General features: G+C 32.6%; 1 protein-coding gene and 1 long non-coding RNA gene across 24 annotated transcripts in view; one reads left to right on the top strand and one right to left on the bottom strand.

Annotated features, from left to right (window-relative positions):
• Positions 1-5992, top strand: part of LOC126892112 (uncharacterized) — a 69228-nt gene extending 63236 nt beyond the window's left edge. The window contains exon 3 of the long non-coding RNA XR_007700679.1: positions 5866-5992. This is a non-coding gene — a long non-coding RNA (uncharacterized LOC126892112). The remainder of the gene's footprint in view (positions 1-5865) is intronic.
• Positions 1-13741, bottom strand: part of LOC126892106 (zinc finger protein 208-like) — a 168163-nt gene that overhangs the window by 67583 nt on the left and 86839 nt on the right. For 15 of the 23 annotated variants that reach the window (XM_050661550.1, XM_050661549.1, XM_050661553.1 and 12 more), the window contains one exon: positions 6244-7143. The exons of the other annotated variants lie outside the window; for them this stretch is intronic. In XM_050661550.1, coding sequence (XP_050517507.1) covers positions 6244-7143 — 900 coding nt within the window. The remainder of the gene's footprint in view (positions 1-6243; positions 7144-13741) is intronic. 23 annotated transcript variants of the gene reach the window in all.

Below are 13741 nucleotides of genomic sequence, written 5' to 3'. Positions count from 1 at the left end.
AATCTAAAAACTGTTACATCAGTTGTATATTGTTTTGATTTATGTTTCATATAACCCTAATAGCACAAGGACGTCCATAGGACGTCCTTCACGGACTTTAAGGACGTCCGTTTTCGTCCGAGGAACGCCTTTATACGTCCTATTTTGGTCCAAATGTCGCGCTACCGAACGTCCATCTAAGGTCCGAGGGGACGTAAATTGGACCTTAATCGGACGTAAATTGGACCTTAATCGGACGTCCTAGGGGACGTAAATTGGACCTTAACAGGACGTCCTAGTTTGGTCCAAAGCCACATTGCCAAATGTTCAATGGACGTCCACCTAACGTCCGAGGGGACCTACATTGGACCTTAATCGGACGTAAATTGGACGTTAATCGAACGTAAATTGGACCTTAATCGGACGTAAATTGGACCTTAATCGGACGTCCTAGGGGACGTAAATTGGACCTTAACAGGACGTCCTAGTTTGGTCCAAATGCCTCGTTGCCAAACGTCCAATGGACGTCCATCTAACGTCCAATGGACGTCCACCTAAAGTCCGAGGGGACGTTCGGTGGACGTCAATTGGACCTTCATAGGACGTCCCAGTTTGGTCCAATGTCGTGCTGCCGAACGTCTAGCGACGATATTTAGACCTGTGGAGAATGTATTGTGGGAAATAAAAAATACATTTTTTAAGGAACTTATATTACATCTTATATTAAATTACAATTATTGGATATTATATTATTTACATTAAATTACAGTTACACTTCTCCAAGAAATTAACGCACCACCTTAAAAATGATGCATTTTTGATGTCTCGAATTTCCTAAACCTGTTGTCCAATCTCAGTGATTTTTTTTATAATATTATAGCCTAGGCTACAGGTTACCTCCTTAAGCTTGTCATGAACGGGGAGCTATACTGTAATATATTATGTATATTATATCATATCACTCCCTATAGTAATGAGTGAGCCTGGAGACACGGAACTAATGGTTCCGTGTGTGCAGGCTCACTCATTACTATAGAGAGCGATGTGATATAATATATATTACAGTATATAGCTCCCCGTGCATGACAAGCTTAAGGAGGTAACCTATAGCCTAGGCTATAATATTATAAAAAAAATCACTTAGATGGGACAACTGGTTTGGGAAATTCGAGACATCAAAAATGCTCAATTTTTAAGGTGGTGTAATGGGCTGTATATTATACATATATTTCAAATCGACACCTTATGTTTGTATTGACACGATTAGAGATTTAACACATCGGAAAAAACGGGAAAAATTGGGAAAAAAACAAGTATTTTTTCCGTTTTTTTCCAAACCATTGCAAAAATTTGAGAAAATGGGAAAATTTAAATATTTTTAAATTGAGACTTGAAACGTGAAAAAATACCAATTTTAAAGTCTGTTAAATACATATATATTTTGTAAAAATAAATGCAGGAACATACTTTAATAATATCTATTAATATCTACGACATAAGTACAAACATGTATATATATAATATTATTGAAAGTATCAAAACCGAAACTTCAAAGATAGAAAGCACAATATTTAACCAAAGCGCTCAGTGGTTTTCATCTGAGTCTGAATCTTCAGACCAAGCATCTGTTTCAGACTCGATCCCCGCTTCATCATCCTGGACGGATAAAACAACATGATTTTTATACATGTTTTTCGTTTATAACCAAATTTAAATGAATAACTTCTGAATTTTATCCTGCGATTGTATTTCTTTTACCTGTATGCATGAGGCTGTGTAAAGACTAGTTTCTGAAGAGGCGGAAGATGGAGGTCCATTTAAAATTCGGGAGATAATTAGCATAAGTACCTGCGATGTAAACAAACCTTGCCACCATATAATGGGATGAGCATTATTCGCACTATCCCATAAAGAATTTCGACTAAAAAATCGAATTTTTGTTCTAAGTCGGGTTAGATTTGCCACCACCTTCCCTACATCTAGTTTAAGGGAACGAGACATTTCAGAAATGACGTCTATAGCTTCCATTAGTTGGTCTTCATTCAACCATTATTCTCCTTTAAAACGAGCATCAAGAAAATTGGTTGCAAAGTGAATCGGCTTAGAACAAAATTCGTAGCGTTCTTCAACATATTTCAGCAAGCTTTTAATAAGAGAACTAGTCTGGTTAACTTGTTGGGCAATTTGTTGTAAAGACAAAAGGCACTTCTGATTATAGATCTATGCGATTCTACTAAATTTATCGATTTTAATACGGGATGCAGAATATGTTTAGTATATTGATATTATAACAAATCTCAATTTTTCCGAATTTTTCCTGTTTTTTCCTGTACCCAATTTTTCTGAAAATTTTATATCTCTAGTAAATATATCGGTATAAGAATACCACGTTGTTACGTCATCAGAAAAGGCATTAAAATGAAAATAAACCATAAGAGGGCATAAACAGACGTGTTGAATTGAAAGGCATAAAATTAAATTTCAAGATTATTTCTGTGGCTTGGTTCTAAAAGGGCCAATGTCAAATTTTTGCTTTTTTGTACAACTTTCTTTTGAATTTAATATGCTGTTTTGTACGGCTTTTTTTCGAGTTCAATGTTGACAAAATAAAACCTCAAGAAATTGACATTGGCCCTTTTAGCATCAAGCCACAGATTTATGGTTGCTCTTGAGCTTTTTCTCTTGAGTGTGAACTTTCATGTGCCTGTTTAAATAATCTTTTATAGCAAACTGCTTAGAACAAATTTCGCATTTGTAAGTATTTTCTCCAGTGTGCAATTTCAAATGTGAATTCAAACCGGATTTCTGAGAAACTGCTTAAAACAAGTTTCGCACTTGTCGGGTTTTCTCCAGTGTGCACTCTCAAATGTGTTTTCAAAGAACCTGCCAGAGAAAACTGCTTAAAACAAATTTCACACTTGTGAGGTTTTTCTCCAGAGTGAAATTTCAAATGTGTTTTGAAATAACCTGCTTGACTATATTGCTTAAAACAAATCTCGCACTTGTAAGGTTTTTCACCAGTGTGCGTTCTTAAATGAGTTTCCAAATTTACCGCTTCACCGAATTGCTTAAAACAAATTTCGCACTTGTGGGGTTTTTCTCCAGTGTGCAATTTCAAATGTGCTTTTAAAGAACCAGCTGCAGTAAACGGCTTAAAACAAATCTTGCACTTGTAAGGTTTTTCCCCAGTGCGCACTCTTAAATGAATTTTCAACTTGCTTCACTAAATTGCTTAAAACAACTTTTGCACTAAGGTTTTTCTCCTGTATGTGTTCTCAAATGTTTCTTCAAATCGCCTATTGCAATAAATCTCTTCAAACAAATTCCACACTTGTGAGGTTTTTCTCCAGTGTGTATTTACAAATGTCCTTTCAAATGACCTTTCAGAGAAAATTTCTTAAAACAAATTTCGCACTTGTAAGGTTTTTCACCAGCGTGCGTTGTTATATGATATTTTAAACGCCGTAAATGATGTGCAGAGACAAAGAAAGAGATACAGTAACTCAACAGAGTGAAATATGTACTACAAAGATGAACAGAATTTTTAAAAGAAAAGTTTGAAAAAAACGTAGATCTATACGATGGAATTATACTGGATCAAACGGATACCAGAGAAACAACCCCCCTTCAGTAACGGAAATGCAAGAAGCAGTTACCAGACTGAAAAACAACAAATCACCTAGATTAGACATTAGCTCAGAATTAATAAAGTAAGGAGGAGACTCCGTATTGAATGCGATACACGAACTAATAGTGATCATATGGAATAATAAACAACTGCCACAAGACTGGAATACCGGAGTAATTATTCCACTATATAAAAAATGAGATCAGCTTCTATGTAACAACTACCGGGCAATAACGCTACTGACTGGCATATAAAATACTGTCAAATATTGTGTATGAGCGTTTCAGACCATATGCGGAACAAATAGTTGGGGGATATCAATGTGGTTTCTGCAGGCAGAAGTCCACAATAGATCAGATCTTCCTCTTGAGACAAATCTTGGAAAAGACTAGTGAATTTAATATACACACATCACCTCTTCATTGATTTTGAGAGTGCCTATGATAGTATCTATCGAGAATTTCTGATCCACGCCCTAAAAGAGTTTAATATTCCAACTCAACTCATTGACATAGTAAAATAAACACTTAAAGTACAAAATAAAATTCGAATTCAAAACGCACTAACAGATACAGTCTATGTTAGAACGGGACTACGACAGGGAGATGCTCTATCCTGTATTATATTCCACATCACATTAGAGAAAATAATTAGAGTCAAAAGTCAACACCAGAGGAACAATAATAACAAAAAAGTGTACAAATATTGGCATTTGCAGATGAGCTTTTAATGCGATAGAAAGAGCGGCAAAAAAACAGTGGCCTGCATATTAATGAAATAAAAACCAAATACATGAATTATTTAATTATTTATTTATTTATACGGGCAAGCCCAATTCGGTAATACATTAATAAGATATTGATAATTACAGTGTTGAATATATAAGAATAAACTGAGAGAGTACAAAACATTTAAAAAGACATGACAAAGTAAAATAATTACAAAACATTATTTACTAACAAATAACAAGGTTATGACATTGCTAAATATTTAATTTGGTTAAATGGTTCTTAAAAACATCAACAGAGTTACCAAAAAGTAAAAGGTCACCCAGGGAGTTAGCAAGTCTTAGTGTTCTAGGAACAAAAGTAAAATATGAGTAATTATATCTATGAAAAGAAATATGAAAGGTTTGAATTTGTCTTGATCGTGGTGGAACAAACAACAATATTTTAGCAAGGAGTTCAGGGCAGTAATATATGCCATTGATAATATTAAACAATACTGTAAGATCTTTACGCTTCTTACGGACATCCAGAGAAGAGATCCAGCAGATCGACAGGCCAAAGAAACATACAGAATCTGACAATAGGAGAGTATCACATCGAAAGTGTGAAAAATTTTACATATCTAGGTTCACTAGTTACGCAGATAACAACTTCAGCGAAGAAGTTAAGAGAAGAATACACATTGCTAATAAAACATATAATGGGCTAATTAAACATCTAAGATCTAACAACATCACGAGAAAAACCAAATGCAAAATATACAAAACCCTGATAAAACCGGTCCTTATATATGGATCAGAGACATGGACACTGTCGAAAAGCGATGAGATCTTATTACGTACGTTTTAACGCAAAAACCTTCGACACATATATAAGGGGATAAAAGAAAATGGCGTATGGCGCAGACGATATAATTTTGAACTATACGCAGCCTACAACGAACCCGACGTCATAACATCCAGAAAGATGGGACCTCTGCGCTGGATGGGCCATGTTGAACGGATGTTGGAGACTGAAACAGCACAGCATATAATGAGGCAGATACCAGTAGGGAGAAGATCAAAGGGAAGACCCAAACTTAGATACATGGAACAAGATCTGAAAACTCTTGAGATTAATAATTGGAAGAACAAAGCAAGGAACAGAACAGAATGCGTGTACAAATATCGTGTATTACATTATCCGACATGATGGTGATTATATTATATAGGGTGTCCCAAAAGTTTAGACCTATTTGTTTGGAAATAGGTCGAACAAATAGGTCTAAAAATGAATCGAGCTACTGATGATGATGAACTTTCATGTGCCTCTTTAAATAGTATGTTATAGCAAACTGCTTAAAACAAATTTCGCATTTGTAAGTTTTTTCGCCAGTGTGTAATTTCAAATGTGTATTCAAACGTGATTTCTTAGAAAACTGCTTAAAACAAGTTTCGCACTTGTAGGGTTTTTCTCCAGTGTGCACTGTCAAATGTGTTTTCAAAGAACCTGCCAGAGAAAACTGCTTAAAACAAATTTCACACTTGTGAGGTTTTTCTCCAGAGTGAAATTTCAAATGTCTTTTCAAAGAACCTGCTTGACTAAATTGCTTAAAACAAATCTCGCACTTGTAAGGTTTTTCACCAGTGTGCAATTTCAAATGTTTGTTCAAATAACGTTTCTCAGAAAACTGTTTTAAACAAATTTCGCACTTGTGAGGTTTTTGTCCAGTGTGCAATTTCAAATGTGCTTTTAAAGAACCACCACTAGTAAACCGCTTAAAACAAATCTCGCACTTGTAAGGTTTTTCCCCAGTGTGCACTCTCAAATGTTCTTTCAATTGGCTTGCTTGACTAAATTGCTTAAAACAAATTTCGCACTTGTAAGGTTTTTCTCCTGTATGTGTTCTCAAATGCTTTTTCAAATCACCTATTTTAATAAATCTCTTCAAACAAGTTTCACACTTGTGAGGTTTTTCTCCAGTGTGTATTTTCAAATGTTCTTTCAAATGACCTTTCTGAGAAAATTCCTTAAAACAAATTTCGCACTTATAAGGTTTTTCACCAGTGTGCGTTCTTAAATGAATTTTCAAATTATGTGCTACACCAAATTGCTTAAAACAAATCTCGCACTTGTAAGGTATTTCCCCAGTGTGCACTCTCAAATGGTTTTTCAAATGGCTTGCTTCATGAAATTGCTTAAAACAACTTTCGCACTTGTGAGGTTTTTCCCCTATATGTGTTTTCAAATGCCTATTCAAATCACCTATTACAGTATATCTCTTCAAACAAATTTCACACTTGTGAGGTTTTTTCTCAGTGTGTGTTCGCAAATGACTTTTCAAGTGACTTTTCACTCTAAACTGCTTAAAACAAATGTCGCACTTGTAAGGTTTTTCTCCTGTATGTATTCTCAAATGTATCTTCAACTCACCTTTTGTAATAAATGCCTTGAAACAAATTTCACACTTGTGAGGTTTTTCACCAGCGTGCATCTTCAAATGTGTTTTCAAAGAACTTGCTGCAGTAAATTGCTTAAAACAAATATCGCACTTGATTAAAGGTTTTTCACATGCGCGCTTTTTTATATGATATTGTAAACGCTGTGCTACACTAAATTGCTTAAAACAAATTTTACACTTGTATTTTTTTTCTACAGTATGCAATCTTTTGTGTTTATCCAAGGAACTTCTATCAGTAAACAGCTTAAAACAAATTTCGCATTTTAATGTTTCTTCTTCAACAGGTTGGCCCATACGTTGTTCTTTAGTACATGAATGTCCAAGTGTTGTTTTCATAGTTTCTGATGTATTCGCTTCTTTGAGAAAGTCTGAAAAAAAAACAAAATATATGTTGTTAATTAAAAAAAATAATACCTACATTATAATTCATAATATCGTCGGCCTAATGTGAAAAATGCTTAAGTTCAAAATACCTGATTTTACAGGAGAGGCGAAAAACTAACAAATGTGCATAACTCCACTTATATACAAATAAATATAATGTAAAAAGAGCACAAGTCCCTAAACAATTTAAATTCAACGGTTTTCGTAATCAATTTGTTAATTATCAAACAATATGTTATGTCATTTTAACCTATACCCTGTAGGTACCAGTGTATATCACTGGTATCGTCGTCGGTTCGCTAAACTCAGACACAACTGGCTATTGATTTTACTAAGTAATTTTGCTAATTTGGTAAAATTGGCAAAAAAATAATTACTAAATAGTTAATAATTACTGAATAGTTAGTAATTTTGCCAATTTTGGCAAAACTAAAATCACTAGCCAGTTGTGTCCTGAGTTTAGCGAACCGACTTTAGGTACTCACCCGTTCACAATAAAAAGACTTATTGTATGTACAAACATCAGAAAGTCACCGATGCGTTTGAACGGTTAAATCACTAAGAGCGGACTTGTGCAGATTTATACATAGCTTTTGGATAATGCTAACAGATGCCATCAAAAGTCTACAATTGTATATTTTGGACTTATGTATTTTTCATATTAGGCCGACAATACAGTGGCGGCTAGTCCTATGAGGCAGGTGAGGCAGTGCCTCACCGGTATATCAATCGACTCTTTACGTTATTTAGTTATTTCATCATCAATTCTTTAAATACAATTTAACTGTTTGAAATTTGCTAAATAACTTTATTTTCGTTATTTCATCATCAATTATTTAAATACAATTTAACTTTTTGAAACTTGCTAAATAACTTAATTTTTATCATAAAACTTAATAACTTTATTTTTATGATAAAAAATAAAAATAGGTAGGTACGGCCCTGACCCCGTATCTTTGTAGTTAAGCCACAGTATATAGAGGTTCCACAGTAAAATCACTCGTCTGTCGGCGCTTTGATCTCTGAAAGTAATACCGGCAAAGTACGAAATTGGTAATTCACCAGTGGTGAATGCAGGCGGAGGCCGCACGCTCCTTTGGTTAACCTTACAGAGCCGTACTAAAACGTTCTGGGCCTACTACTATTATTATTTATTAAAATAAAAAATGCGGTTTCCCATATTTAACTGTCCAGATGTTCTTACTAAATGTTAATATTACAAAACTAAAGGGTTTAATAAATGAAAAACAATATTACAATTCAATGTTTATATTTCAACGGTATTTAAAATATCAACGGTATTGCGCAAGTTTTATATCGCAATGGTTTTTAATATATTGTACACGTCATATAAATGTCAGATAAAAAGGAGGTTAATCTCGAAGCTCTCACGGCATTACTATACTCTGTTTTTAAACCAGGAGGAGTAATTCAAATTTACCGCGTCGTAACGCTTGTTTGTAATTCGTCCAACGGCAGGCAAGTTTACTCCACTGTTATGAAATTTTGACACTATTGACATTTATGAAATTTTGTCACTATTGGCATTTCATAGGTTAATTTGGTTATATCGGAGATTTTTGTGTTTTCTGCATTATTCGTTTAGTTTCAGTTGTAGTCTGCAAAAAATTAATTAAATTTTGCAATAGTCCTACTTTTCATCAAATCAATCGCGTAATGTGCAAGAGTATATTATCAATTAAAATTCAAACTGCTAAAAAGTTAACCATTTATTCTATATATTATGTAAAAGTTTTACATGGTTTTACAGTAAAACCAAATCTTAAAATCACAATAAATGAACGGAAAAAGTTTTTTAATAGTCTCGAGAAGCCTTTTATAATTTATGATGGTGATTTTTAGCCACAAATTTAAATAAAAAAATTTCTCTTCGTCTTTCTTATTTTTAACAATTTCAACAATTTTTGTAATGAATTAAACGAATATCAACTATTCTAATTGGGAAATAAGCCACAAATTACTTGAAAAAATAATTTTTTTAACGTTTCGACTTCCAATTCAAACGTCGTTTTCAAAATACTAAATAAATTAATATTTTGTATTTTGACAACGACGTCCGAATTGGAAGTCGAAACGTTAATAAAATTATTTTTTCTAAGTTAATTGCGGCCCAGTAAAGGACCTGAGGAGTCGGATCAACAAAGCATCTGCATTGTCAGGATGTCTGCGGGACATAGTCTAGTCAAATCCATTTTTAAACCACAAGTAAATCCAGTGACCAAAGGAGAATTGGTTGATGCGTTTTTAAGAAAATTATGTCCAGTGTTATCCACTACACAATATTATCCACTTTCAGTGCCATTTAGTTTGTATGAATTAAAAATAAGTCTTAAGAATAAGAAAAATACTTCGCCAGGAATAGGAATATACCTTATATTATGTTGGCAAATTTATATCAAAATAAAAAAAAAACACTATTAAATTTTTTATTCAAATATGGCTATCAGAAGATATTTCAGATAGTTGGAGAGAGTACCGGGTGATTCCTATACTATTCTCCCCCTAAAAAAATGAGGAACTTAAACAATATATTGCAAAATAGCCCTTGAATTAAGTATAGAGCTGCAGAAAAATTTATTATATATTATAGAAGAAGTAATTATCAAAAAATACATTTTAAAACTAAATTATGAATTACTTAACTAACTAAATTATCAAAAAAATATAAAAAGGATTACTTATTAGAAATTAATGTTAGTATTAGTTTACGGATAAAATTGTATGCGAAACATGACTAATAAGTAAAAAAAAATTAAAATTTGCGAATGGATTTAGTGTCCGCAGTCATATAAACCCAAACAAACAACAAGTTTTAAAGCTAATTATGTTTCCAAATTATTAATTTCCTATGTCCTTTTGTCTTAGATACTTTAAAATTTCTATTAATTGTTTTTAATGTGTAATATATTCTTATTCTAGCATATAATCTAATGAGATAACCCTTTGGAAAATTGCTGCAAGGATGCGTATATGGTATTTTTTCGAATAAACTAACGTAGTTTTGTAAGATTTTCGGTTGATGACTAAAATTTTGAAAATTTTCTTGAAAAATAATTTCCAAATCTGTAATATACTGCACAAAATTTTGGCTTGGCATATAGAGCTTGCCAAAAACGTTTGTTTCATTACCACTGTAGGCTTTAACGTAACAAAACAGAGACGAATCGTCTAGTTCATCGTACTCTCTCCCATATGCTTCACAGATTTGACAAACATGTTTCCTAAGACACTTTTTTATTAAATAACCGCATATATATCTTGTGAAGTTTTTCTGTAATTTATCTGATGTTTGATATTCTTGGTCATCCAAAGTGTTTTCAGGAACCAAAGCAGGGGTTTCGGGCAGTGATTCGTCGTTACATATATCGGTTACATTTAACAAAATATCGCCGGCATCTCTTTCGCAATTTTCTGTACCGGAATGCATCGTGTCTAAACAAAAATATATTTTGAATGCTGCGGTAAATTGTACCGGAGTAGGGTTAACACAATTGCCACCTTGCTGCCTGATTGAACCAAAAAAGTTTTCTAGACAATCTTGATTCATCCGCCTTGTGAAAAAATAATCCATTCCGTGTGACTGTAGTAGATTCCACAAATGAATCACTCCATTAATGGTTATTTTCCAACCATTAACACATTTTATTCTTGGTGTTACATTTTCACCTTTAAAATTAATTACCTGTAAATTATTAAACAATCGGAAACACGTATTAAGAAATTCTTGCTGAGTATCGGTTCCTCTATACGGTCTTTGGTACTCAGTTGCTCCTCTTAATGAAGAAGAATTGAGCATATCAAATAAATTATTAATGTTCCTAATAAATGTTTCGGTTGTTGTTGCTTCCTCGACGAATACATTAAATCTAATATACAGATGCAGACCGGCAGCAACAGTGTTACTAAATATCTGAGAAGCATATTTCACTTTCATTTTTTCAAAATTGTTAGGAGATATATGTGATTCGGTCAATTTTGGCGCTGCACGTATAGGATATTGTTTATCATGTTCGTAAAATTTTTTAATGAATTCCCAAGAAGCGATAATATCATCAATAACAAATTTGTGTCTTAGGAAGTTATTGCGGAGTGCTTTTAATAAATGAGGTGTATCAAAAGAAAAGACAATTTTATTATTTTCATGATAAAAATATGGTCTATCGGCAGATATATTTAACAAATTTGAAAGTTTAAGATTATTAGAGCCCATATCACATACTACTCCTACCACTTTTAAAGAAATATTTTGTAATTTTGTAATAATATCTAAAATTATATTTTGTAGCTTTTCCGCAGGGCAAGTTGAATTAACAAGGTAGTAAGCTATTGGTTGCTTCCAGTTGGTTTTTACGCCTCTTATCATTATTACTGTTGCGGATAATGCTGGTTTAAAACTAGTATTTTCATCTCCAAAGTCTTCAAAACCTATTATTCTATCTTTTTTAATACTATAAAATAAATGTGCCTTAATACTCATTTCGTCAAAACAAAGGATACATAATTTATCGAGATCAGAAACATTATTCATTTTTTTTTAAGTATATCAAAAATGAAATAATTTATTCCAGGTTTGACAGATATATGTGTGACAAATTTGTGTAATGTTGTAACACTGGGCAAGCAAAATTCTTTAACTAATTTTTTCCTATACAGTTTTGGACCGTTAAAATATAATTGTAAACAAAAGTTTTTGTATTCGTTTGAATATCTCCGACCGTTCTTTTTTTTCAGATTTTGTTCAATTTGAATATTAATAAAATTAGCTAAATTTTTATTGGCAGAACAAAATTTATCCGTTAGTGATTTATAATTTTCCAATGTAATGTTTTTAAGATAATCGGGTTTTCCAGAACCTTGTAGTTTTTGCAATTTTTTTTTTAATCGAAAATTCTTGTTTTGCAATTCCTTTATAGTCTTTCTTAGCTTGTTTTTTCTAGGGCTATAGGTCGATACACTTTCCAAAGTTTGAGTTTGTTGATTTTTTTGTAGAACAACTTCGCTGTCGTCCTCTCCACCTAGCAGTACGGTAGCTAATTCTTCCCGTTGTTCCTCATCTTCCTCATTTACTGGATCAAAACTGTTTTCATCATCTACAACAGAAGTTTATAGGTTGCCTTATATGAAGAAAGTGTCGTATTATACATAAAATATCTACAATCTACAACATTTAATTTTTTATTACCAAGCTGAATTATTTTTTTAAAGTACAAGGAAGCCTTTTGTTATTTTGAAATCAAAAATATTTAACAAATGCAAATCCAACAAATTTGTATTCCAACAATAGAAATAGCAAAGAGAATAGCAGGAAATGGATTGTAATTTCTTAGAAAGTTGCATACCGTCTTTTATTTCGACAATATATGGTATTTCCCCAGTATATAGAGGGAATTTCCCTCTATATACTGTGGTATTTCCACGTCAAAATTCCGCTTAAATATTTTTGTATAGAGCAGACAGATTGCAAGGGGCAGCTTGGTATTTCCAGATCACAAATTACCTTTAATTTCGAGGGGATTTAAAATGAGTTGAGTGAAGGAATAATGTGGTCACACAAACAATTCCGATTTTAATGTTGATGATATTGAATTTCATAATTTGTGGTTTATTACACCAAAAACTAATAAACTATAACATGACACAAGAAATAGTTTCAAAATAAGTTTGATATGTTTTGAATAACAAATAGTAAAGTTGTTTACATAGTAAACAAGCTATAATTTATTGCAATACTACAATGCAACAAATTTGTACGTCAACAATATAAATAGCAGAAGATTCTTGGGTTTACATAGAAATTGCAGCTTTCAAACATATAAACTCACCTTGATCAACATTTGAATGTTGGTTTGGACTCTCTTCTATTGAAGGAAATAAACGTGGTACTGCGTTTTTACATAACCTGTTCCGAGTTTTATTTGAAAACATAGTATTTTCAAAATGAACACTGCATAATCTGTTCGAATTTAAGTTTTTTTTCTTTAACAAATCTTCTCTCTGGCACAACATTGCCCAATTTCGTGCTCTGAAAATAAATTAAATTTACTTACTATTTAGACAACACTAAATTTTCCGGCTATTATTAACTTTCATAAATATATAATATAATATGCAGATGAATGTAGAAAAAACACAATATTTATGCTTAGGTGAAGATTCAACTAATATGATATTGGACAATATAATCAGAAAATAACTAGCTGTGATAAATGTAAGTATTTGGGAATTAATTTCAGCAAAGAAGATACGAAAGATGCAGAAATTAAGAGCAGAGTAAATAAAGAAAGAACGATAATTAGAGATATAATTAAATCATTGAACGGAGTTTTGTGGAGTACCAAGATAGGGAAACAAAGAAAAATGAGAATATACAACACCATGATTAAGAGCACATTGGTATAGGGATCAGAAACATGGAGAGTAAAGGAACACCAAAAAAGTAAAATAGAAGCTACCGAGATGGACATCCTAAGAAGAGCAAGTAGAACATCGAGATTGGACCGGGTTAGAAATGAGTAAGTAAAGCGAAGAATTAGTTTACAGGAAACGGTCATAGATGCATTG

This window comes from Diabrotica virgifera, chromosome 9 (genome assembly GCF_917563875.1).
Source record: "Diabrotica virgifera virgifera chromosome 9, PGI_DIABVI_V3a".
Taxonomy (NCBI): Eukaryota; Metazoa; Arthropoda; class Insecta; order Coleoptera; family Chrysomelidae; genus Diabrotica; species Diabrotica virgifera.
This window is presented reverse-complemented; position numbering and strand designations above follow the sequence as displayed.